This window comes from Recurvomyces mirabilis, assembly GCF_035927965.1.
Source record: "Recurvomyces mirabilis strain CCFEE 5264 chromosome Unknown scaffold_3, whole genome shotgun sequence".
NCBI lineage: Eukaryota > Fungi > Ascomycota > Dothideomycetes > Mycosphaerellales > Teratosphaeriaceae > Recurvomyces > Recurvomyces mirabilis.
This window is the reverse complement of record NW_027041937.1, coordinates 14,721-39,951: the sequence shown is the minus strand read 5'-3', so window position 1 is coordinate 39,951 and position 25,231 is coordinate 14,721. Positions and strand designations below refer to the sequence as shown.

The following is a 25,231-nucleotide window of genomic DNA, read 5'->3' as shown; positions in this document are numbered from 1 at the left end:
TGTGTGAAGTGAAGCTAGGCTGTGCGGAGTACACCTCGGTAGCCAAAACTTTGCTGACTGATCTAGATGGTACGAGGAACGAGCATTTCGTCCATGATCTCTAATGATTTGGCTTGTAGGTCTCATTGGATGAATAGAAAGCAGCCAGAGGATGTATGCTCTACCTTGCTCCATCACCCTTATACATCCACTCCCCCTCTCTGAACTTCGCCTCAAACTCCACACCACCGAAACAGCCCACCGCAGTCAATAAATCATGCTCGCCTTCCAGGCCAAGGACATCACCTTCCTCCTGATCCCTATCTCTCTCCTCATGTACATCCCATCCTCCCTCCACCTTCCCATTCCTGGTAAAGAAGATCTCCACTCTGTTCTTGCCACCCTGGTATAAAGGTGGCGAGAATCGCATGCCAATGCCGACCGTATCTCCTCTCCGGAAAGCGGACACGAAGTCCTGCCCGCCGAAACTGTTGTCGACATATCTGCGTCCGTCGTCGCCATGCACGGCTAGGGAGGCACGATGCCAACCTGGGAGACGCCAGGACGGGTATGGTGGGGCGAGGAAACCAATCGCTATACCTGCATCTGTGTCGCCTTGTCGGTCTGTGGTGCCCATGGAGAGGACTTTGAGCTCGTAGTAGATTTTGCAGGGTAAGATCCTCCTAGCGGCTATGTAGAGCGGGATGTCGGAGAGGAAGATAGTGTCTTCGCATTTGTGCGTTGTGCGGATGTGTGTTCGGCCTATACCGGCTTCGTTCAGAGAGGCGTTCTTGGTATTGGGTGGCATTGTGAGGTTAACGTCGCCGGCAGCTATACGACGGAATGTTTGAGGTGTATGTTGGCCAGCAGGCCATAGTGGAGTCCGGCGGCACCAGTCGTGACCACGCTGTGCCTCGTCGAGTGTTGCGTTGGCTGTTGGGCTGCGTTCTTCTTTGAGCGATGGTGGTGGTGGCAAAATGGAGCTATCGGGTACAGCGAGCCACGGATCGTAAGGTGGTGGTTCTGGCTCGCTCGCTATATGCGAAGGTGGCGGCCCGGGAGGTGCAGAGTATGCTGAATTCTCGGATGCATAACCAGGTGGGGGACCAGGTGGCGGTGCGATATAGTCCTCGTGAGATGCCTGCTTCTTTTCATTTCGCCAGCCAGGTGGTGGACCAGGAGGCGGCATGTCGTAAGCGGGTGGAGCATCCGAGCTAGACTGAGGCGGACCCTGCGAGTTTGACTGGTGAGAAGGGTGAAAAGGATTGTTTGATGCTAGCTCACTGCTTCCTGCTTGGCCGCCGAAATGTACATGGCGCGGATCCTGTCCACGTCCTGGTGGTGGACCGGGTCGCGAGGCGTAGTCGTTGTCGTTGCCCATCGCATCAAGTGTAGGGATAGCAATTGGTGCAGTACTGTTAATCTTGAGGGCTTGCTTAGGGCGTGGTGGTTTGTTGTATCGTGCTGTACGAGGCTTGTACCCGCTGCTGTGTCTGCGCTTCTGTATGAAAGAAGGTCGAGGTTTGTGAGTTAGGTCAAAAGTGTCGTGGATACGTCTGGTGTTGATGGAGTGCTGCGAGTGTGAGAAGGTGAAGTTCGGCCAGTGGAAGGTGTAGATGGAGGTGCGGTTTGTGTTCGATGGAAAGCAAAGACACGGCATATGAAAACAGGATGGATGAATATCATACGCTCGCACTATCCAGCGCAATACTTGGCCTTCTGGGCAGACAGTCTCAAGCTCGTGGTATGCACTGCCACGAAATGCCCCGCCATCGTCAGAGAAAGAAGAAGTGACGAACGGAAGTCGTTCTCGCTTCGTGCTTGCGGAGCTCGGGAGATGCTGATGGTTCCAGATCGCTTCTTCGCCTCGCATCCATCAAATCACTGCTGTACATGTCCCATGCAGCAACACACACATGGAGATACGAAATCTACACGTCCGTGATTATCAATCGAGATGCGGAGTGAGAAAGTATGAGCGGTTTAGGGTGCACGAAATGCAGGTATAGTGGTGCCTACATGTAGGGCGTTTCATGAGGGGTCAAAGTGATGGCTCAACAAGGGATTGGTTGTCTATGTAATAAGAAGGTCTCCTACGCTGACCGTTATAGAGATTGCAATCAGTGACACTGCTTGTATTCCTGACCATGTCTGACATTCCAAGCTTCCCTAAGTCCATTGGACTGCTGCTATACCCAGGCTTCGAGGCTCTCGATGCTGTGGGACCGATTGAGGCATTGAATTGTCTTTGCAACTTCCCAGGCTACGAAGATCTGAAGTTGAGCATTATCAGCCGCTCTCTGGAACCCATCGCTCTGGGTGACCGCGACTTCTTGCGTGCGCAGAAGTACCTACCTACTCACACTTTCGACACGGCACCTCAGCTTGACATGCTGTTGATCCCTGGTGGCATGGGCTCTATAGACTTCCTGCCTGGAACCGAGAGCAACAATGTGGACGACTACATCGAATATGTCCGCAAGGCATACGGCGGCTACGACTCATACAAGCCGCTTCAGTATGCTTTCAGCATCTGCAATGGTGCTATTCTGCTAGCTAAAGCCGGTGTCCTCGATGGCCGCAAGGCAACTACGAACAAATCCGGGTTCGCGCTCATCGCGCAGTCTGGACCGAAGGCCCACTGGGTTGCTCGCGCCAGATGGGTTGTCGATGGGAATGTATGGACTACCTCTGGTGTAAGTGCTGGTGCGGATGGTATGCTTGCTTTCATGGAGGCGAGGGTGCCGAAGGATGTCTTGAAGTCTGTCGTTGGGGTGATGGAGTGGAGGAGGGTGTCGAGCAAAGAGGATGATCCCTTCGCTGAATGGCATGGCGTTGAGGATGTACTGCCGAAGCAGAAGTAGGTCGTGGCCGTACACTTCATCTGCTTTCTTCAGACCATCTCATCTCGAGCTGATCGGCTTCATTCGCTCCCATTATCGATCGAACGATGACCTTATACGTAAGCCCTACCGAAATGGAATGCTCGTGCTTTGTTGTTTTGTCCAGCTCCATAGTCAACGAGTGGACCCTGCCGCCAGACACATCTAAAACCAGACTTAACCACTTCGGGAATGCAAATCCTGAGCGCTCCCCTCTTATCGTCACTTGCTATCGCAGGCGTCTCTTATCGCATCCGTATGAGGTCCAGCAATGCAGTCGTGTAGAGTCCCATCACATGGTCTGCCTGCGACTGGGTTACTCGCACATCTGCCACGCGAGATGATACCGGCAGTGTGGGCGAGTAGACGGGGTAGGTAAGCGTGGGTGTTCCTTCCTTCGCCTGCACAATTACTGTCATATTCTCCCATCCAGTTCCCGAGCCCACTCACTCGGTATTTTGCGCGATCATGACGACTACTATGGATGATAAGCCTGTCAAAGGCGGTCTCGAAGCGACTAACACCAACGGCAGTGTGGCCGAAGGGGATCTCGAGCACGTCCTTGGCTACAAGCCTGAACTTCAGGTATCGCTTCAGTATGCAGACGAGGAGGCAGAGACTGACCACGTTGCTAGCGCAATCGATCGCTGTTCACGCTGCTGTTCCAATCATTGGCTATAGCAGCGATACCTTACGGTATTGGCTCACCGCTGATCAGCTCCATGTATGCCTTATGTCTTCTCTGCCCTACGATATCTGCGATAGTGATGCTGACTATGTCGTAGCTATGGCGGGTCAGTCGGGCAACGAGACCGGGCCAGGCACCCATAATACTTACACAAACTTTTAGTGGTCAACTCTCGATCTTCTTGGGATGGATTGTGATCCTGGTTCTCGACGAATGTATAGCCCTGTCCTTGGGCGAGCTTGCATCGCGCTATCCGACCAGTGGAGGTCCATCGTACTGGGCTTGTACGCGCATAGTCTTTTGATATCTGGTTATGCTATGCTGACGAAAGCTCTCGCAGTTCAGGTTGCGCCAAAATGGAAGACGGTCCTGGCCTACATCACCGGCTGGGTGTGGCTGTAAGCTGGTCGAGCATGAATGAGTTTCATAGGTATGAAGCAGACTGACTATTGTTAGTATTGGCAACATCACCATCACGTTATCAGGTAACCCTCAAGACTCCGCAACGCTCAATCTCAAGCTCACCATCAACAGTAAACTTCGGTTTCGCAAGTCTACTATCTGGAACAATTTCGATGTATCATCCTGACTTCCTGCTCAACGACTGGCAGCTCCTGTTGATCTTCTACGCTGTCTGTCTATTGACACTAGTCATCTGCATCTTCTTCAATCGCTGGCTACCAATGGTGGATACGATATGCGCTGGCTGGACAGCCCTGTCAATTGTCGTCATCTTGATTGCTCTCAGCGTGAAAGCAGCGGCTGGACGACATTCGCCATCATATACGCTCGGTCATTACGACGCTAGCCTTTCCGGCTGGGGTTCTTTCACGTTCTTCATCGGCCTCCTGCCTTCAGCTTATACATTCAGCGCTCTCGGCATGATCTCGAGCATGGCTGAAGAGTGTCCCGATCCTGCTGTAAAGGTGCCACGGGCTATCGCGCTATGTATACCGGTCGGCGGCCTTGCTGGCGAGTCACTGAGCAACAATCGCGAACGACACAATACTAACATTCAAAGGTTTCTTCTTCATCATTCCGATTTGTGCTACATTGCCTCCACTTGCCGATATCATCGGGGCGCCAGCAGCACAGGCATTACCGTACGTATGGGTCTTTATGAAACAGGGCTATGCTGACCGGACAGTTACATATTCCACGTGGTGATGGGTAGCCCTGGAGGTGGGCTAGCTCTAATATCCTTGGTACTGGTCCTTACTGTAAGTCCCATGTACACTTGCCATATGACCGTGACGAAGTCCGGACTGACAACGTCTGATAGATCTTCTGTTCCATCAGTATCACGGTAGCAGCGAGCAGATGCATCTGTCAGTAGTATTTCTTCGAAAGCGTGTGTCTACAGACGACTGATATCTGCCGGTAGGGGCGTTTGCACGCGATGATGCTATACCTGGTGCCAAACTTTGGGCGAAAGTCGATTCACGCTACGGCGTGCCGGTCTACAGCCTCGTACTGCTGACAGTAGTCCAAATGCTCCTAGGCCTTATCAATCTTGGCAGCACGTCGGCTTTCACTGCCTTCGTCTCGGTGGGCGTGCAAGCACTTGCATTGGCTTACGGCATTCCGATATTCATCAGCCTCGTGACCGGGAGGAAAGAGGTTGATAAGGCCAGGTAAGAATCACAATCAGGCTCGTTGCTCACTGACCAGCTGACCACTCACGCAGATGGAATCTCGGTCATGTTCTCGGCACGGTAGCCAATGTATTGGCACTGCTTTGGGTGAACGGACCAACGCTCTAATGGGAGATCTCGGCTTGAGATGATCGCTAACGAATCGTAGATTGCATTTGAGCTTGTTCTTTTCAGCATGCCTACCGCATTGCCAGTATGTCTTCCTCCTGCCGTTCTCCACAATTTGGTATGCTGACAAGGTCTCTCCACGACAGGTTACCTCAGTCAGCATGGTATGCTCCGCTTCAGGCTCATATTCCTGCTCATATTGATGCTGATGTCACACCTAGAATTACGCTTCGGTGGTGCTAGTTGGCTTCGGGGCTATCGCGGCCGTCTGGTACGCAGTGCATTCGAGGAAGTGTATGTCAGCCAGCGCATAGCTCTTGGTTTTCTTCGCTGACTTCATACAGCATACAAAGGTCCTCCAGCCAGCGAAGGGCTTTAATCAAGACTTTCTGGCTCTCTTAGGCAGCTGCCCCGATTGATTGAGGCAACCGAGGGCATGCCACAGCTAGATCGAAAAGCCAGATGTCTAAAGATCGGGCGCCTGCTACAAGCCCAGATAGCCCCGTCTGATTTAGGTCATGTGGTGCCGCAAACGACGGTTCTCGATTGTGAAGAGCGCACGAGATGTGGTCACAGTATGTGCGACCAAGTCAATGTCCACGCCGCGTTGCCCGGCTAGGATGCTGCTTTCTAGGATCTTCGTCCAGGTGCCGGTAGCCGCAGTTCACTGCTTGCAAGCATAGTCAGTGCATTGGCGACGTGCGCATCAGGTGTTTACCATACCTAGATCTTTGAGGCTCTTGTGCTTCTGCCACGTCACGTATTCGTCCCTAGTAACTGGCATTCTTTCAAGATCATCCGCATTGGACAATGTCAGCTGCATCCGTCCCGACTGTTGGTCGACATTGACTGCGGTCGTGATCAGAGCAATGCGATTGTATTCCGGCACATCGCAAGCGGATTCAATTTGCCACAACCCTTCTTCTTCGACCTAAGAGTCACAGTCAGTAAGACTAATGAGGAGCGTATCTCGCTCCTACCCACCTGAACCCAGCGTTCAGCGATCACTGCTGCACCAGTACTCTGCCATATACCTTCCTGTCTAGGCAGTCTCTTGAGCACTGCGATGGCACGCCGGCGGATGACAGGATCCCGGCACCTTGAGGCGCAGAAGAAGACGGGATCGCAGTAGCCTGCGGTCAGATGGGTGCAATTGTCAGCTATCTCCTGACAATGTCACGGAGCCAAATTTGTTGTTCTACTTACCCATCTCAACGCTGAATGACGAGGCCTCGTGGCTTTCCAGTAGCTCCTCTACAATGACCTCCGCGAGCTCGATCATCGTGTCAAATTCTGGGATGAAAGCATCAAACCTCGTCTCCAGCCCAGATATACCCGCGGCCAAAATAATCTTCGCACCAATGTGCCATGCACGAAGGACGGCAACAGGCAGTGAGCGCATCGGTTCCGGCTTGCGCACCAAGAGATCCTCGAACCGTACCCTCCAAAGTTGCATTTGTTGACTGCATTTAGTCATCTCTACATCGCATCTGTCGAGCTGCGGGCCATTGTAATTGTCGAGTATGTCGTTGAAGGGAGCGACAGCTACCAGCATCAGCCGCAGCAGATCTGTGAAGCAGGCGTGTGCCTCAGCGATGCTCTCGAAAGCACTAGGCACAAAGCATTTGGGCTCAGTCAGATAGTAGTCATCAATACCAAAGTCGTTGGTGGACGATGCATCGCGAAACGTGAGTGCTGGAACGTCCAACCTTGAAAGTGCTTGCACGATCTCCGCGAGGTCGTTGCGTCGACGATTGTGCAAAAGCCGCTCCTTGTTCTCCATCAAAATCGTTCGCCCACTGCTCATATGCATCTGACTCGCGACATAATCACCTCTGATGCCTTCGAATGAGATCATGATGATGCATACTATGAGCACTCGGTCAACATCGTCCCTTCCCGCTGAAGCAAGAAGATTTCTGCAAGCCCGTAGAGCCCTGAGATGCTGCTGGCTGACAAAGTCGACGTGCTTTTGTTGGACTTCACCCTGCGCATATGACTCCGACAGCTGATGCAGAGCACTGAGCGCAAGTACTGCGTGCTTGACCGCAGGCTCAATATGACAGGCCTGCAAAACAACCCTGTCCCAGAATCGACTTGATACGAGAGTGCTGGTACTCTGGGCAGTCTTCTGGCGAAAGAACTGGAAATATCTCTTCTCAAGTATATCATTGAATGCCGGATCTGTCACGAGCTTCGGTAGTGCACCATAGTTCGCAGGCGAACGGGATCTGCTCAGCTCCAGGAAGTCGGGACTTGTGCTAGTCGCCGCCTGTAGGTCACGCCGACTGAAAGGAAGTGACTACGTCTTAAGTGTCAAGACAAATGTAATTCGACTGGCGTCTTCCCATGACTGGGAACATACCGAGTAGCCGTCACATTTTCTTCCCGTGTTGGAGCACTTGAGACCTTCGATACGAGAATGTGAAGATTAGCGGATTTTGCTCCCGGGCGGACAGTCATTTAGGCTTACAATGGGGTTTGGTCTCATCACACTTGATCCGGCGTATTCTACACGTGAGACATCCTGGAGTATTCGTCGTGAGCAGATGTCCGAAGGCCGGTAGTTTATTGGCTCATTCGCTATTGCTCACCAGTCTTCACCCGCTTCACGCCGGTAATTTTACCACCGGGCATCTTCCACATATGGCAGAAGAGCCTTCCTTTGCCTTCGAATCTTGTGCAATGACATGCTCTTGTGATTAATGCAAAGAATGTTTCGAGGACATAAGCATTACGGTGCGAATCAGCTAGTTAGGCTACCATTTGGGGGCACAAATTAAGCTGTAGTGCAAGGGATTTAGGGCACAGCCACGAGTCATGCTCGAAAAGAAAGATGACTACAGAGGTATGGGCGACTTCACAGGACTGCTCGCATTCGCGTCATCTGTGCGCTCAATATCATGTAGACCATATTGAAGTATCGTACAAACTTTTCGTTGCCTGTCCAGGACAGCCATCAGGCCCAGGACAGCACCCAGTCCGCCACCCAGGCGCCTTGGCTTGTCGAGTTCTGCAGACCCCTGACATAAAGCACCTTGCTCGTGCTATTATAGCTAACGCCATTACTCACTGCTTCTCCATTGAGTGTGACTGTACCAGGCTGGCTCGCAACACCCAACACAGTGATGTTCGCGAGAGAATTGCTGTCTTGATAAGTGCCGCGTGCTGAAGCCCACAGACTGCCATTGCTTGCCGTGAAGTCGACTAATAGTGTAGCTTCCTGCACAATGCTTTGGCCATCGTCCACGTACAGTTGGCCAGAGGCAGAGCCTTCTGCTGATAAGGCGGCGATAAGTGACCATGAGCTGTTGCGGCATTCGGAAGTCGTGTATAGCGCTTCCTGCTGAGGTAGGACCGAACCACCTCTGATGAATACTGGAATATGGCCGAGGGGCGCAGCGATGGTCTTGTTTTCACCAGCTTGTGCGTCGACGGTAGCTTGGGTGTACCAATCGTACCAGATCTCACCGTCCTTGATACCTGGAAAGACACCTTGGATCTCGGTGAGGCCTTGTCCAAGTACAGGCGTGATGAGAAGTGACGAGCCGAGCATGAACTGATTGTCGATGGCGGCCAAGGTAGGATCGTTTGGAAACTGGCATAACGTGTCAGCATCATGTATCCAGCTGGGAATGAGCTTCACTAACCTCCCAAGCAAGTGCTCGCATCACAGTGCTGCCTGTCGTCGAGGCATAGTAGAACAAAGTGTACATATATGGCAGAAGCGAGTATCGGATCTGCATCGCTCGCTTGGAAGCCTCGGCAACAGACTCCCAGACATAAGCCTCCTGTGAGTTCGCGGACAACACGTTGTGGTTTCGGTAGAAGGGGAAGAATGCAGACACTTGCATCCATCGGTTGCATAGCTCTTCGTCTGAGTTGCCTGGAGATATCTTGTTAGCACGTACCCAGGCAAGACTAGTTCGAACACCGCACCATTAAAGCCACATGTGTCGACGCCAAACATTGGTATGCCGAAAAGTCCGAAGTTGAGGGCTTGGGCGATGGAGAAGTACATATACGCAAACAGACTGGTGTTGTCACCGCCCCAGTGGCCAGCCCATTTACCACTTCCAGCGAATGTTGAACGGCCAATGATGAAGGGCCGCTTGTCTGGTACCACCGAGAGAAGAGCTTGGTACGTTGCATTGAGAATCTGGTGGCCGAAGAGATTGTGTACATCGTACTCCTCAATGCCATCCACATGGGTGGCATTTGGACTGACAGCATGGACAGCAAGATCTCCATTGATGTTGTTGATGACATAAGGCGGCTGGTTGATATTCCGTACGCCAGGCGTTACAGTACTGACGAAGTAAGGTGTGGTAGCTGTACTTGGCGGACTGGCCGCTGATGCCGACGATGCCTGAGCAGCATTGGCTGAGCTCGCAGCTGCAGCTTCGGTAGCGTTAGTGATGTTGAAACCCTCCGGGTACCCGTAGACCACTGAGCCCGGCTCGCCAGGTAGACCGAAGCTTGGGTGGACGGGATTTAGAGATAGATTGTGAGTGCCGCACGAGCCGACGCAGAAGGACGATACCTCGCTCATGTCGATCCAGATACCATCCCAAGGTACATTATCGTGGTGGCCCTGCAGACTGCGTGTCCACCATGGTACTGACGCATTTGAATGCCAGTCTGGGAAGACGGTGTCTGGAAAGGAAGCATGAGCAGTTAGCGAACTTTCGTCGAGATCATGCAGAGTCAAAGTATTGACTTACAGCCTGGCCACACTTCTCCAATATATTGAGAGCCATCGGGATTGTTTAAGAACACACCATGATCATTACCATCAGTATAGATGGAGTAGTTGTCGCTAGCGTTGTTCGGATTGGGAATGTAGATGGCCGAGTCCACAATCGGGATGTAGTGCTGGCCAGCATCATGGAGTCGTTGCAGGAACTCTTGTCCAGGTCCATACGGAAAAGTGTTCTGGTCGTTCGTAAAGTCGCGGTATTGGAACATATAATCGATATCGGTCCAGATGTTCTCCAGAGGGATGTCGAAGGCACGGTAGTTGTTCACCACTTCTTCTAGCTGCGTCCAGTTCTTGTAGCCCCACTGCGAAATCTGTTGTCAGTCTTGTCCAATCTTGCTTGGTTAGTCTTGATCGTGACCTACACGGCACTGGTGGAACCCTAACACATATCTAGTCAGCGATGACTCGTGCGTGATTTGAGCGGACAACGACCATACCGAAAGTAAAGTATTGCTGCATCGCAGGCAAGCCGATCGCACCAAGCTGATACTGCTTAGTGACCTCTGCTTGAGTCGGCCCATCGAAGAAGTACAGGTCGATCGAGCCGCCTAGAGCACGCCAGGTAATGTTTGTCGGCAGCATCAGAGCCTCCATGCCATGAGCGCTGCGCTGGTAGACACCATGTGAGTAGCTCTCGTACGTCTTCGTGGCGGAGACGTTTTGACTCGTCACCAAAGTTTTCTCACCGGTGGTTTCATCGACCTCGTGGTAGCGAGTATCAAGGTAGAATGGGTGATTTCCGTAGATGTTGTAATCAATGGGGTCGCCAGCATCCGCGGCGTAGAAGGTCGCGGTGTAGTTGTTGCCAAGTCGCAGGTCGTGGATGCGTTCACCCATGCCATAGAGATTGTAATCCTCTGGCAATTGAGAGACGAATTCAATGAATTGGTTTTCGTAGACAAGGACGCTGCCTCTCGTGTCGAAGAGAACGTCGCCTGTGGACTTGCGAAGGATGGTGAAGGAGAACGTAGGTTCATTCGACCACGAGAATTGTAGATCGATGTCTTGCGTGTCTGGCTGTATCACGCCCTGTTCTGGGAAAGGGACCAGCTCCTCGGATAGAACATACTGGCTTCTGTTGCTGTTGTCCAGGTAAGCTGGCTGAATGGAAACACCGAGGCGGTGTGCTGTCTGATAGTCGACGTTCAATGCAAGTGTCTCGATGTCGGTGCCGTACACGTTGCATGCTTCTCCTGCTAGACTCAAGGTGGCTGTGACACCATTCGCCGTCCGTTCGACATTGCTTGCTTTGTAGCCTGGACATAGTGCTTGGGCTTGCTTCGCATTCGGATCTGTTGCCAAGGTTAGCTGTTGAAAGATGTCAACGTGCTCTCGAGTGGTATACCTTTGATATTTGGCAGAAGGTTTGGACCCACGTCAGCAGCAGCAGGCACAGTGAATTGTACGCTGTAGGTCGTGGCTGTGCCATTGATTGTTGCGGTTCCGACGGTGGGACTTGGTGTCACACTGTAACCGGACGTGATGGACAGACCATCAGCTGGGTTAGTGGACGTGCTAGACTGCGCTGAGGCGACGGATGAAAAGGCAAAGATTGCCTGTCTCCAAGTTAAAGAGACCATATCTACCGTCTTGTTCGATGGTTGGAAAAGGTTGGCCGCAGATGACCACCACGGAGGCATCGTGATGGTACCCTACCTCTTATGTGGCCGGCTCCCATCTCGTGCGGAGTCCGCAGCAACCATGCAGCGTCAACACGAAATGTCTGTCGTCGATGACAGCATAGGTAGCTCTTTTGATCAAGCTTAGATGCAGTCCCGCACAACAGCGTGAAGCTTGACCTGCCTTGTTCCTGAATCAACTCCACAAAGCTGGAGAACGGTGGTGTCGGTCCGGAGATGAGCCAATCATCTGACGAAGACACAAGCGAGACGGAGGCTTTCTCGGTTGCTCTTCCCACTTCAACCCCTCTTTGCGTGCAACCTCATGACCTGGCATGGCAACGACTATGGACAGCGTAGGCTTCAGATGAAATGCTACACCAGGTCGGTGACTTGGCCCTGGAGGCTCTCGCTAGACGCGAGTCCGACAACTGAGCCAGGATAAGCACGTTGAGGATGATCAAGTCAAGCATCAGACTTCAACCACATCATTTCTATGCTCATACCCACGCATTACACTTTGCCCCAAGCCGCGGTGACCAAGATCACCCCCCTCATCACGCCACTCATACATCTTCTTCCGAATGCTCTGCTTACAACCCACAAGCACTACCATCAACCTTAGTCACTTCAGCATCGACTCTGCCGGAGTGTACCGCCTGACCGCCGGTGAGATCATTCATAGCAGCTTTCGACATGTTGATACCCTCATCGTCATGGTCGATAGCAAGCATATGGATCGTTTTGCTGTTGTACGTGATGGCATAGCACTGACCGCAGTTGGGAGAGTTCCTGTGACCAGTGCATAGCTACACGAAGAACTCGACAGTGAAGACCAGGTTGCTTACCATGCAGCGATATCATTGCTGCCGCCGATATATGGGAAGCCCGCTACAGCACCTTGGGTTGTCCAGCCATGCTCTGGCGTGAGACGGTCAGCACTGCTTTCATTGCGCTAGGAGTGAGTGCACTGACTGGTCTCGAGCCCGTTCACGCCATCGCTACAAGCGACCACGTTCATGCTACGTGAGGCGTCATCGTAGCCTGTATCGTACGACACAGTTGTGGCGGCGGTAGTGCTGAGGATTGCAGTCAGGATGCTGAAGCACTTCATCGTGTGTACTCTGCTTGAAATGTCGCCGTCTTGAATGTTGTGCCGAGATACCTGATAATGTGTATGATTCCAGTGCTATGATATCGGATCATGAAGAACGCATAAGGATTGAGAAGCTCAGAAATGTCATACGGTGAGATTGCAAAACAGACAATGGCTTGAGCAAGAGGCACCAAGAATGTGCACAAGAGCAAGGTCGTGCAAACCACCAATTGGGAAGTCGTATGGAGGTCCGAAGGTAGGTGTGGTACACTGTGGTCAGCAGTCGCACACCACACAGAGATTTTGCAGCAGCATCGACACAACATCATAGTATTCCTAAGCCTAGCGCGTTATTATTGGAGCCCAGATTCACGCATAGGTGACCGCCGAAAATCAACAGGGTTGTACTCCCACTAGACCAGCTGAGCAAGATTCCTCAAGACTGTCTCCTCCAGCCCCGACCACGTCTTTCCAAAATGCTTCTGCAGCAACGCCTCTGCGTCTTCATTAGGTGCCTTGCTGAGATCCTTGTCTAGGTTGATATCTCCCGGAAACTGCTTCTGTGGGAAATTCTTCCTCAAGATCTCCAGGATCTCATTCCAGTAGTATGGCTTAGCGAAGCCAAAGATTCGTTCCCCGTTGCACGAAGGATCGATCAAAGCGGCGACATGCAGGCGAGCGGTATCTTGAACATCGATGTACCACTGAGGTGGGAAGTAGAGAGGCTCTTTATCGCCTTGGAAGAGCTTGGGGACCCAGCTGCCCGTGCTTGCTGACATGGCTCCACCGGGCCGTAAAATCTCGCCGATGTTCAGATTTGGCAGTACGGAGGCGACTTGAAAAGGTGGGTTGGTTTGCTTGACGGCTTTCCAGAGGGCACGCTCGCCTTCGCTCTTGCTGGCTCCGTAGACGACGAAGCCATCGGGGTCCTTGCTTTCGTACGCCTGCTTTACTGACTCGTCATTCCAGCTGTCCTTGGTGACGATGATCTCCTTGTTGGGAACCGGCATCAATGCTGCCGTGGAAGAGGAGGTGAGCACGAAGCTTTTGATGCCTGCTTCTTTCGTGGCGCTTGTTAGGACACTCAGTGTGCCTTTCACCACTGGCGGGATGACTTCGTCGGCTTTGTTGCTGAAGGAAAGGACGCTGGCAACGTGGCAGATGCCACTCACTCCTTTGACGGCGCTGTCGAAGGCGCCGTCGGCCACCATGTCGGGGACTTCAACGGCCTCGAATTGGCCGCTTCCATATTTCTTGTCGAAGAGCTCGTACATCCATTTCCCTTTTTCGTGCGAGCGAACCGTTCCACGGACTTTGTAGCCGGCTTGCAGTAGTTGATCGCAGACATGGCCAGCTATGTAGCCGTTGGCCCCAGTGACCAGGACGGTAGAGCCTTTTGCAACGACGCTCATGTTGAGGATTACGTCCGTATCTTCTGATGAGTGTCTTGGCTGAAGTCAGATTACTCTGATCCTGTAAACTGCATGCGAAGATAGAGTTCTTATCGTGTCAGATCTCTGGGTGCCTAGTATTTATGTTGTCACCTTCACACAGCAGGTGTTGCCTTGCGGAATTCCGGGATGGGTTGCGATCGTTGAGTACTTACGTGTGCTGACTAGTGAAACTCTGGGTAATCGTAAACCGGAGTTATCGTATTATACGGACTTATAATTGTACGCGAAATAACTGTCGCATGCTAAGACCTAAAGTTAGAGAAAGTATAGCGTCCTTAAAGAGCGCCTATACCTAAAATAACGAGTTATCGGCCTAATAAAGCCTTAAATAGGGTAAGGATTATAATAATAGTCGAGTCAAAGGTATTATTACTTTTAGGACGCGTTATAACGCGGCGTAAGGAGCCTTAGGTAGCTTCCTAGGTATAGGCGCTCTTCGAGGATACTAGTAGGCTCCTCGAGGATACTATAACTTTAGGTCTTAGTATGCGACAGTTATTTTGCGCACAATTGTACTCGTGTTTGGGATACTCTGCACTACCTTTACACTATGTGGTGCTAATATATACCTATAGTGCGAGGCTTGTCGCTGCAGTACGATGCTGTAGTGTGAAGCGATGGTGTACGAAGAAACATATGTACCTAGCCAGTGTGATTGTCCAGGAAAAAGAAAAGTGAACAAGAGGTCTACATCGGGCGAGATGATTCTTCATTATCGCGAATGATGAACGAGTATGAAAACACGATCGCGCATCGGAATAAGGTCAGCATGGCCTGGATGGCGTTGTCAAGGGAGATCAAGTTAGGCTTGTAATGTGCAGCAACACCCGGACAGCATGATGGAAAGGTCAGCCTGTTTGGAAGGGAAGTGCACGGTATATGTGCTACAGAATCCTCCCCAAAATGTCGGAAATCATGGATATCCCATTCTCGCACTCCCAGACACCGTTCGCCAATCGCTAAACTCAGCCATCCCAGCTACAAGACACACTTCGCCATCAGGCACTCAAAAATGTTCCTTCCAAAACTTGAACTTCACCTCCGGCACCTCCGCCTCCTTACAAGCCTTCTTTACCTCCCTCGCCGCAACATTCGGCCCACAGAAATAAACCCCTACCTCCGTCTTCCTCTTATCTGGCCGCACTAAACCAGGGATATAACTCTGATTCAACACGCCCTCCCTCATTCCAACCAACAACTTGGCGAAATCGGGTCGGCCAAAGTTGGTGCGGCTGGAGAGCTCGGTGAGCGGATCTTTGTCCATCCCTACGCTATTCAGCACGATATTCGTCGCGGCATTGGCGTCGAACTTTTGCGTGAGATAAGTATGGATCCGCAAGAACTCCGTTTGGCCTCCTTCGCCTCCGCTGCCGGTCATGGAGAGGGATTGCGCTTCGAGACTGGAAAGTAAGGCCTGGAACCATTCGAAGGACGTCGTGTCGCGGCAGACCCAGATGAACTCTACGCGGCGCAGACGTTTGGGCGGGTTTGGGGAGAGCCGCATGTGCCAAATGTTTTTGAGGATGGCGGCCCAGGGAGTTACTCCGATGCCCGTTCCGATCAGGACGGCGACTTCGTTCTCGAAGACGTCCTCGGCTGGAGCGCCGTAGGGTCCGTCAATCCGCAATCGAGGCATTTCTTGGCCATTCTGAAGCGCTACTTCGTACATTCCCATGGGATCTAGTTCGTCGTATAAGCTGGATTGTTCGGCGCCGGCTCCTAGCGCGGAGGCGAGGGAGCGAGTGAAGTCTCCCACCTGACGGACATGGACGGAGATGTAAGGATCGAAGGGGCAGGAGGTGATAGTGAAGGGGTGCCATTGAGTTGCGCTGACGGAGGGTAGATTGAGGAAGAGCCATTGGCCGGGTTTGTAGCGCATGGAGGGTTTGCGGAATTGGATCTCGACGGCGTCTGGAGGAAGCATCCACATTAGCATCGTGGCATCAAGTCTAGAGGGTTAGTGGTCTATGACCGACTTACCATAAGGATGTCTCACAACCTTGATAATCTCCGTTTGCCTCCTACTCCTCAATTCTCGATACACCCTCTCGCACAGATAAATCCCACCACCAATCAACTCCCACCTCCACCCTTCATACCCGATACAATGGCCCCAGAACGGCTTGCCCGCGAACGGACTATACGGCTCCAGACTATCCCTCACGAAACATCCCGTCGCATGAGTATACATGGCCAACAAGAATGGAATAAACAAGTGATGCGTATACCAAAACGTCTCGAAACTCTGCTGCCGAATCTTGGTGTGGGCGGTGGTGTACATGAGGAGCATGCATAGGAGCATGATGTGGCCTGTTATTCCTCCAGCTTGAGTATAGTGGATCTCGACCGCCGCCTCTTTCCTAACCTGCGAGCGCTCGACATTGAAGAAGTTGACATAATGCGCGCTCACATGCACCGTCGTCCAGATCAAAATCGAATAAGCCACTTGTCGATGGAAGAATTGGCTCTCGTCCAGCGGTAACCATCTTATCTTCGGCCTGATGACTCGCAGCAAGTTCCGGCACATGGGCAGGACGATGAGCATGACATCTACACTTAGACACAATCCTGCTCCTCGGCTGAACCAGACGCTGAAGTGTAGGGTGTTCAAGGGTGCCAACTTAAGGTTCGAGGCTTGCAGATACCAGCCGAGGATGAAGAGGCCTATGTGGAGGCCGTGGAAGAGGGTATAGAAGGTTAGTTTGCGCGGTGTCAACTGGGCTGCTAGCCAGGACTTTTGTTTCATGGGAGCCATGATTGTGTTGCCCTTGGTGTCCGCCTTGAGGTGGAAGTCGGGGACGTGTCTCAGAGGCTCCAGGTATCACTGATGATCGGTGTTGGAGCTCGTGAGCTTGCTATCGTGGCATTATTCTTGTGTTGTTCCTGCTCTTGTGTGTATGCCGAGGCCTTCCAGCTCCAGTCCAGGTGTATGCTATCACTGCTAGCCAGGGAGTATGGGGAGAATGGTAAGAGTAGCGGAAATGTATGCGATCACGAAGATACAGAGAACAAACCGCCTACCTGTGCTGTGATCAACCAGCATTATTCACCTACGGTACCCTAGAACCTCACCTTCCCACGCTACTGCAGGCATCTCAGAAACCCTGACACGACCCCATCACGGATCCAGACCCGTTCTGCACTCGAACATGCACAAGAAGAAACACTACGCATGCCCTTTCCAGCCTTTCACCACAGCGCCAAAGCGTGCGATGGCAAAGATTGGTCGGCTCACAAAGTGCTTGCGGATGCAGATGCAGATGCAGATCTCAACGGGGCGATCCGAGAAGACTACTTTGCCGCTGGCGCTAGTGATGTGAATGGTCGGAGAGAGATGTGATTGGCGCGCACTTCGTCTGGCCTGATTCATGACAGCGCCTCGCCAAGCAATTCTCACGAGCCGTCCCCGCAATGCCATTGGCCTATTCGCTGCCATGGGCGCTTAACATCATGCACTCGCCTGCATGCACTCTGCACCGCATGGCCGCCCTCATACCATGTTGGCAAACCCGAGAGGTCGTCCTGTACGCAATGGCAACTAGCCTTCGTCGCTTCGATAGGCCTAAGCGAGTATGAGACTCCATCATGCGTGACGAAAGCGCCTGGCGTCCATTTCATTTCTGCAGGGCTGACTTGATCGTCTTGTTGCTCCATTATTATTCATGGTACAGTAGTCGCTCTTCTCGTATATGCTACCGCTACCACTGCATGCTACTACTGGTCTGCCCTTCCTGGTATTCGGTCGCTGGTCTGGTCTAGAGCTTGTGTGCATCCGCCAACACACACATACCAGCACAGTACAGATACAGTCAACATCCACACTTCCTAACTGGCGGTCACTATCACAAGCCACATCTGGAAGCCTATTGACCACAGATCTTGGCCGACTCGACCTCACCAGGCAACTCTCCGGCCTCTCCCTGGACTCTAGTAACACAGATCATGCACTCGTCCTCGCCAGCGCGGTAACATATCGCCAGCTAAACCACGACATTGGAGCCTACTCACTCCTCGCGATCATGGGCAAACTAATAAAGAACCACTGGGCTCGCCTCATCGTCCTCGCAGCGGCAACTTGTATGTCTGGTTTTCAACTCCCCTCAAACCACAACCACCCACTAACACCCTCCTCCAGATCACGTCGCAGCCTCCCTCTGCGCCTTCTTCTGGCCCAAATTCTTCTTCGACTTCTACACCAAGAACTTCGACCTCGCCGTCAAACCCGTCCCCATCCTCCAAACCATCAACCTCGTCTTCGCCCTCATCACCCTCGCCTACGAGTACCCGCTCTCCTACCTCGCCGGCACGACGCTGCATCGTAGTCTAGAAGCACGTCTGATGTGGTTGCCGTTGTGCTGTTTGACGGCAGTCTTGATGTATCAGGGGACTAATCCGGCCGTGTATTATTTTGTGGGTTGCGGAGTCTATGCTTGGGCTTTTGTGGAGGGGGAGGTGGTTTGTGCGGTCCCTTGGACCTTGCCTAAGAGGGTTGAGAGGAGGAGGCCGGAGAAGGTTTGATGACATTCGAAGGTATTGGGTTTGCATAAGGGACATGGCGTTCAGGCGAAAAAGGGGGCGCGTCTTGACGGCCACGGTGATGCTATAATTGTTTAATGATACGATGTACATGCAAAGCAAGTCCGAGCCTCCAAGATCATGCTACTTGACCACCACTATCGTCCATCTGCATTCATTGTGATCGTGCGCTGTGTGTCGTAGTCAGAAGTCCGATATCATAGCACAGTCTCTGCCATAGCTTTCGCAAACGGCTGATGGAGAATTTGTGGCATAGTGACTCGGTCGATGTGTGTAGAGATGGGAGAACGACCATGACTACAAGCATTATCAACACATGAGTGAACTATAGCTTATGTACAGCTCCTTTATGCAAACTCCCCTGGACCGTCTACGCTATACACGCTCTTCACGTCCCATGCCGGGCGCATATGAGGATCACTGCTGATGATGTTCACGACTGCACTCTCTCGTGCACACCCGCCTCGGATCATCTCCTGACCAAGACTCGCAACCATCAATCTCGCTCTCAGCTCTTCGACGGCGACATCCAGGTCCCAGCACAATCCCCGTCCATATCGAGACCCATTCTCTTCACCCGTATTATCGCGATCCAGCTAGTGCATCATAGCCCTGATGCAGAGTCATCCCCTCTACGACCCTCCAAACATACCCCCTCCAGCACCGCCAGCAGCACCCTGCCTCTGCGCCGCCTCACCCTGCATCTTCTCTGACACCTTGACGTTCACCTCGAAGAACTTGGCCACACATCGATCCAAACAGACGGACTCTCCTTTGTTCAGGTCGGCTTCGCGGTAGGTTTCGGGGATGCATTTGCGGGTACAGGTGTCTACTAGTCTGGTACATATGTTAACAAAGGCATTGCGGGAAGGAGGGAAGGAGACTGAGACGCACTGATTGAACATGTTGGAGACCATCTCGATCTCGGCTTCTGCTGCTGCGATTTTCTCCGCCGAGGAGGGTTGGGGGCGAGCGCCGCCGAAGAGGAAGGACATGCTGGCGTTTCAATGAGTTTTGTTTGATTAAGAGGCTTCTGTTGTGATTTGATTGTGTTGATGGTCCAAGGTCGATCATGCGAATGCTACTCACCTCAGGTCTTGTGCTCGCGGACCAGTTACGGAAGTGCTTGGAGCTTGGACACTTTTTGGAAAGAAATAGAGCTATGTAACTCAGCATATAGTATGGCGAACAACACCTCGTCGATCCAATTCGCTTCTCACCACAAACGTTGGGACGAGTGGTCAATGCTGTGATGATGGCTGAGGTCCCCCTGGTCGACTCTACACGACCTGATCAATGAAGATGGTAGAGCCAAAGTCCCTTGCTAGAGACATCTCGCCGCCACCAACATCACGCAAATCATCGACCAATGGCATGGAAAAAGTCATGAACACAGACAGCACAAGCCTAGAAGTTGAAGACTCACAAGCTGCGGAGCCCACACTGGCCGCCATCGAGGCAGGCCAAGCCGCAGTACGTGACCATCTGGAGTATTTCGCAAAACACTTGTCTGCCGCGATGAGAAAGCCGCCGCCTGGACCTCGACTGAGCATTGCGGACTACAAGGCCTTGTACCGGAGTAACGAGCATCCTCATGGTCGGCACTTCGTAGTCCATCAACACGACCATCCGATATCAGGTATAGCTTGAGCACATTCGAAATGAAAGATAGTTATAGGTAGGCTGATGAGAGGTAAGGTGTGCACTATGACCTCAGACTGCAGTTTTCAGAGTCGAGCACCATTTCTTTCGCTATCCCGTACGGTCTGCCTGGAAATTCTAACTCGCAGCGACCTAACAGAATGGCGATCGAGACGAGAGTGCATAATCTTTGGGTGAGTCAGGTTTTAGCATTCACCTGATGAGAACGATTCGAGTTGTCAAAGATGTCCATCTAACGGCAGCAGAACAATCTCATCGAATCAGCCTCACACGCCACTGGCTCTCTGTTGATATGGGATACTGGTGAGTATGGAGTACTCGATCGACCCATACAGGCACACAAAGGCCGCACCACGGACGACGAGCTCTCTGATGATGATGAGCAAGCACCAGATGTCTGTCCCCAGAGTGAGCGCTTATTCACTGCCTTTCAAAGCCGGCACATCCATCTTCGCCTGCATGGCACTCGTCTACCCAGAGGCTATACGATCGCTTTACGATTGCCACGCAACGAAGCTGCAGGCAAGCAGCCAAAGAAGCCGAGTACGAAACGCAGGCGTATCGACCCGACAAAGGCTGCGGAGCTGGCGAAGCGACGTACCCCAGCGAACGAGACCGACTCAGACTCCGATCCTCCTAGCGAGCCCATAGTCGACATCACCGCGGACGATGACGCAGCTATTGCCTCTGAAGGCGAAGAACAGAATCATAACGAAGTCGAAGAAGCTCAGATACGCATCAACAACGCATACCCAGGCGCGAAAAACTCCATCGGCTCAATCCATCAACGTCACTGGCTCCTGACCTTGGACAGACGGAACTCTGGTTTCCACAAAGCTCGCAGCGGTCCTGAGGCTGGGAGATGGGCGGGTGGGTTCGAGCCTTTCTTTGTCATGGGCAGGGATGAGGAGAGAAGTGTGGTGACTGGGCGGAAGGCGGACGATGTTATGAGTGATGAAGGTGTGAACGCGTTCGTGGGAAGGAAAATGTGGAGGCCCATTGTGGAGTGATCATCCCTCAAAACTTGCGATGCGTACGAGCTAAACTCATGGCTATGAACAGCTGTGGTGCTCGCTTGGTGCTCTTTCTGCTACGCTCGATGGAAACCACTACGCCACTCTGCAAGTGTCACCATCATTTGGTCTGCTTCCTGCCGCATTGCTGGTGGATCGGCCAACCTCTGGTATTCCTGCTCGTCTAGGTCACGGATCCCATGGAAGATTGCGGGCAGGATCGACCCTTTCCAACGCTTCTGTCCATGGTTCACAACGATCGTGCTGACCACGAAGGCCAACGCTAAGAGAACCACTGTGGCTGTGTACAGAATCCAAAGCCATCTACTGTGCATTAGCTCATCGTTATATGGGGTGAATCTCACAGCGGTGCTTACCTTATACAAAATCTGAAGTCTGAGAACCAAGATTCGCCAAATGATAACTGGGTACCCTCTCTTGCCACGAGTCTGATAGCATGGCTCAGGTACGCGGACATCGTCTGGAAGGCCTCAGCTAAGCCGGCGTACATCGCGTCGTTACACCGGCCGCTGTTCTGCGCTGTGACGTACGTGCATGGCTGCCCGAGCATTTGCGCTGCGGAGGAAGTCGTGCGCCAGCGACTCGAGTCGTTCCCGATCTTCTCCTGATAGCCGCTCAAGAAAGCCGGACCTTCAAAAGCTCCGACAGTGAGGAAGTTCTGCAGACCACGCTGAGCACTCGTTGAGACGTGGAAGGAACAAGTGTCCAGGTCGCTAAATCTACTGTTGTTCTGCCAGCATGTCGATGTGGTCATAACGATATCATTCGCAGCTTCGTACGATGTCCGCGCTGATCGTGATAAGTTGGTGGACGTCTCGAACACGGTCTCGTTAAGCACACCGTTCGTTACAGTTCCGTTCACGCTCTGCACACACCAGTATGCTACGCACTCGGTTGCAGCTGGTGCGACGTTGCCCCATCCCCAGGCTATGGCTCGGTACCTTACGATCAAAGGTCCAACATTAGACAGGATCTTGGCATCCGGGTACAATGTGTCCGAAGTCATGTTCACAATGGCTGATGCTCCTAGGACCAGAGAGCCATCTGATAACGCAGCGACATCGCCGTTGGTCACAATGTCGGAAGAGCTGTCGGCGCACCGCGAACAGATTGACAGTGTACTGTACGCCCCGAACGTACAATTGCCTGAATTACAATAATAAAGACTTCGGGCATTATCCGACCAGGATCCATCGGAGAAGGGCTCTGCAAAGCCTGTCGTCATGGCTGTCAGCACAATGGCTACTGGGATCTGCTGTCCAGGATTCTCGCCACTGTACCATGAGTCGTAGGACTGAGCGACATTGATCCACGGCATTACTTGCGGCAATGTCACGAGTACTTGGCTAATGGCGTTCTGCGTTGTGAGGCTTGTGCCGAGTAATGCAATGGTGGCGATCGCTCCTATGGTCGTCCAGGTTCTGGGGTGCTATCAGCAGAGGCTCGGCTGGGCTGGTTCTCCGCAAGCGACCAACCTCCATATACGCCTTGGCATCAAGTAAGACAATAGCTGCGCCGCCCCAAAAGGGGTAGTGGCATGCGATAGTCGATCTAACCATGCCAGCTTCTGCTGGCCATCACGAAACCACAGCCATCTGAGTTGTCCGATGCACGACGTTAATGCGTACGCGACCGACGTCGATAGAGCTGTATCTAGCAGCGCAAGGACTGAGTTGATTTGGAACTTATACGGCCAGAACCTGGTCAGACGGTCATTGCTCCACATGAGAAGTCCGACTTCCGCTGCGAAGGCCAACAGTGCTATGAAGCAGGCAGAGCATTCGGTAAACCAGGAGTCTTGTATCCAGTCCCACCATACTTGCGTCCGACGCAGTTGTCGTGGCTCATGCTTTTCTTCTCGCAATAGATGGTTTGCTGATGACGAAGACCCGTCTCTGCGTTTCAACCATGGTCGTGATTCCGGAGATCGCGGTGTTGCGAGCCGTACGGCTCTAAAAGGTCTATGGTAAGATGTAGGCAATGAGAGCTCATCGGTGGAAGCGTCACTTGCCATGGTCTACGCACGCATGGGCGACAGCTAGAGAGGGTTCTATAAGATTCACACATCGTTGGCAGAGACATGGTATGGCTTGGCTCGCTGTGCCGCATGCAAGATGAAGGGCAGTGCTGTCCGCACTCCAACCCATGGCGGTGCATAAGCCAATCACAGGATATCGGCCTTGTTTCGCTTGCCGCTCCCTTATATGTTAATAGACTTATGAGCGGTTAAAGTCTGGTACTATCATCTTTCTCAGAACCATCATATAGAAGCTCTGGTCATCTCGAGCGCTCTCTATACCGATGCTCTATTATTGAATACTTCTTCGACCTGGCATGAAGAGTTCGCAAGTAATCCCTCGCGTTCCTGGTGAGTAATGTGAGCATGGACGAGCGCTTGTGCCTGGCGCCAGCAGCTGGACAGCTATTCGCCACAACCATGCCTTTTTGGGAATGGAGAAAGGCTTGAGAAACAGCACCTGGTCAAGTCATATCACAAGGCTTAGGATGTGGTGCAACGAGCATGAAATGCATTACTGTCTGTATGAAATGTTGATAGCATGATGACAAAGTCTTCTGGCTGGTGCGACGAATCAAATATTTGAGAAATAGAACAAATACATGCTTCCGTGCTAACTAACGATTCCGGGCCTCTGAAAAACTCGAGAACACGCCAAAGATGCATGGAGAAGGCGCCACGGGAAACTTTAGGAGTAGCAACGATGTTTGCAGGAAAAGTATCTAGACGAGCCCTTCAACGCCAACACTGCTAAGGGTATATGCCATGATACTTGCCATCCTCCGTCCGTGACCTTATATCGCCGACGGTGTCGACTATTGTCGTAAAAGCTGAATAGGAAAGACTCAAACATGGAGCACATCCTTACATGAGCCAGATGGTGTAGACCACACCAGTAATCACCAGCCAAAACCCGCTCATCTCGGCCAGTCCTTGCCTGTAACTACCCGCAGCACTGGCTGTGGCGTCTGCGGTGGCATTGTCGAGCGTGCCGTTGACGACCAGGGTATCTGTGCCGTTCACGTTGGCCACGCGGGCGATGGAGTTGTTGTTCGCCACGCCATCCAAGAAGTCTGTGCTGTTATTGTCGTCGCACCCGCACTGCTGATATTGCCCGCAGAGACACTGAACAGGATGCGTCTCGTTCTGGTTGTTCGTGTTGTTGTGGTAGGTGTATGGGTGGGCGTAGGGGTATGCGTACGCGCCGTAGAGCCAGATGCCTGGGAAGAAGGCCAACGCCGAGCCAGCTAGGAAGTAGGGTGCGATGCCACCAGGTGAGCGAGTACCAGCACCGTAGGGTGTCCTTGCGCCACCACCGTAGTATTGTCCACCGCCATATGTTGGCGCGCGTGAACCGCTGCTCGTCGATGAACTTGAGCCACGGCTGCCAGATCCACTGCTAGTGCTCCCTGAACTTCCCGAGCTGCCAGAGCTGCTTGTGCTGCCACTTCCACCTTTCGCGCCGCCGCCGCCACCCTTGCGCTTGAATAGCTCTTTTGATGCTTCAGAAAGCGACTCTAGTGATGTTGGTACCGCGAGCGCATGGATGACTGTGATGAACCCTAGTAGGTAGAACAGGATCTGAGGAGTCCTCATGGTGTCGTCTGTACTCGAAAGTAGTTAGTTTGACGGTTTGTTATTAAGCCTCTTATGTGGTCAGGTATGTTGTCAGCCCCCAAGGTGTGGTTGTTGTCGCAGGTCTAAGTACAAACAAATCAAGATCTTGCGATTGCTGTGCC

The 25,231-nt window shown here is 52.4% G+C and overlaps 11 protein-coding genes across 11 annotated transcripts; 4 read left to right on the top strand and 7 right to left on the bottom strand.

Moving 5' to 3' along the window:
• Positions 1–160: 160 nt before the first annotated feature.
• Positions 161–1,639, bottom strand: LTS14_001328 (uncharacterized protein; the record flags this gene model as incomplete). The annotated part of the gene is made up of 1 exon (XM_064834037.1): positions 161–1,639. The coding sequence occupies one exon, from the start codon at positions 1,637–1,639 to the stop codon at positions 161–163; it is 1,479 nt and encodes a 492-aa protein (XP_064697901.1).
• A 487-nt stretch (positions 1,640–2,126) lies between these two features.
• Positions 2,127–2,843, top strand: LTS14_001327 (uncharacterized protein; the record flags this gene model as incomplete). Its single annotated transcript, XM_064834036.1, has 1 exon — positions 2,127–2,843. The coding sequence occupies one exon, from the start codon at positions 2,127–2,129 to the stop codon at positions 2,841–2,843; it is 717 nt and encodes a 238-aa protein (XP_064697900.1).
• Positions 2,844–4,232: 1,389 nt separating this feature from the next.
• LTS14_001326 (uncharacterized protein) lies at positions 4,233–5,312 on the top strand (the record flags this gene model as incomplete). The annotated part of the gene is made up of 6 exons (XM_064834035.1): positions 4,233–4,497; positions 4,571–4,652; positions 4,697–4,769; positions 4,832–4,877; positions 4,934–5,183; positions 5,237–5,312. 6 exons carry the CDS (start codon positions 4,233–4,235, stop codon positions 5,310–5,312), a joined length of 792 nt encoding a protein of 263 aa, XP_064697899.1.
• A 706-nt stretch (positions 5,313–6,018) lies between these two features.
• On the bottom strand, positions 6,019–11,714 carry LTS14_001325 (uncharacterized protein; the record flags this gene model as incomplete). Its single annotated transcript, XM_064834034.1, has 10 exons — positions 6,019–6,243; positions 6,297–6,445; positions 6,519–7,614; positions 8,386–8,910; positions 8,963–9,198; positions 9,252–9,968; positions 10,037–10,376; positions 10,437–10,453; positions 10,512–11,366; positions 11,420–11,714. The coding sequence occupies 10 exons, from the start codon at positions 11,712–11,714 to the stop codon at positions 6,019–6,021; spliced, it is 4,455 nt and encodes a 1,484-aa protein (XP_064697898.1).
• A 1,488-nt stretch (positions 11,715–13,202) lies between these two features.
• On the bottom strand, positions 13,203–14,201 carry LTS14_001324 (uncharacterized protein; the record flags this gene model as incomplete). Its single annotated transcript, XM_064834033.1, has 1 exon — positions 13,203–14,201. One exon carries the CDS (start codon positions 14,199–14,201, stop codon positions 13,203–13,205), a length of 999 nt encoding a protein of 332 aa, XP_064697897.1.
• Positions 14,202–15,249: 1,048 nt separating this feature from the next.
• Positions 15,250–16,998, bottom strand: LTS14_001323 (uncharacterized protein; the record flags this gene model as incomplete). The annotated part of the gene is made up of 2 exons (XM_064834032.1): positions 15,250–16,154; positions 16,224–16,998. 2 exons carry the CDS (start codon positions 16,996–16,998, stop codon positions 15,250–15,252), a joined length of 1,680 nt encoding a protein of 559 aa, XP_064697896.1.
• Positions 16,999–18,262: 1,264 nt separating this feature from the next.
• Positions 18,263–18,761, top strand: LTS14_001322 (uncharacterized protein; the record flags this gene model as incomplete). Its single annotated transcript, XM_064834031.1, has 2 exons — positions 18,263–18,320; positions 18,379–18,761. The coding sequence occupies 2 exons, from the start codon at positions 18,263–18,265 to the stop codon at positions 18,759–18,761; spliced, it is 441 nt and encodes a 146-aa protein (XP_064697895.1).
• Positions 18,762–19,411: 650 nt separating this feature from the next.
• TIM10 (protein transporter tim10) lies at positions 19,412–19,774 on the bottom strand (the record flags this gene model as incomplete). Its single annotated transcript, XM_064834030.1, has 2 exons — positions 19,412–19,616; positions 19,674–19,774. The coding sequence occupies 2 exons, from the start codon at positions 19,772–19,774 to the stop codon at positions 19,412–19,414; spliced, it is 306 nt and encodes a 101-aa protein (XP_064697894.1).
• Positions 19,775–20,081: 307 nt separating this feature from the next.
• LTS14_001320 (uncharacterized protein) lies at positions 20,082–21,451 on the top strand (the record flags this gene model as incomplete). The annotated part of the gene is made up of 3 exons (XM_064834029.1): positions 20,082–20,418; positions 20,478–20,614; positions 20,687–21,451. The coding sequence occupies 3 exons, from the start codon at positions 20,082–20,084 to the stop codon at positions 21,449–21,451; spliced, it is 1,239 nt and encodes a 412-aa protein (XP_064697893.1).
• An 80-nt stretch (positions 21,452–21,531) lies between these two features.
• Positions 21,532–22,793, bottom strand: LTS14_001319 (uncharacterized protein; the record flags this gene model as incomplete). The annotated part of the gene is made up of 2 exons (XM_064834028.1): positions 21,532–21,778; positions 21,832–22,793. The coding sequence occupies 2 exons, from the start codon at positions 22,791–22,793 to the stop codon at positions 21,532–21,534; spliced, it is 1,209 nt and encodes a 402-aa protein (XP_064697892.1).
• Positions 22,794–24,356: 1,563 nt separating this feature from the next.
• Positions 24,357–25,088, bottom strand: LTS14_001318 (uncharacterized protein; the record flags this gene model as incomplete). The annotated part of the gene is made up of 1 exon (XM_064834027.1): positions 24,357–25,088. The coding sequence occupies one exon, from the start codon at positions 25,086–25,088 to the stop codon at positions 24,357–24,359; it is 732 nt and encodes a 243-aa protein (XP_064697891.1).
• Positions 25,089–25,231: the final 143 nt, after the last annotated feature.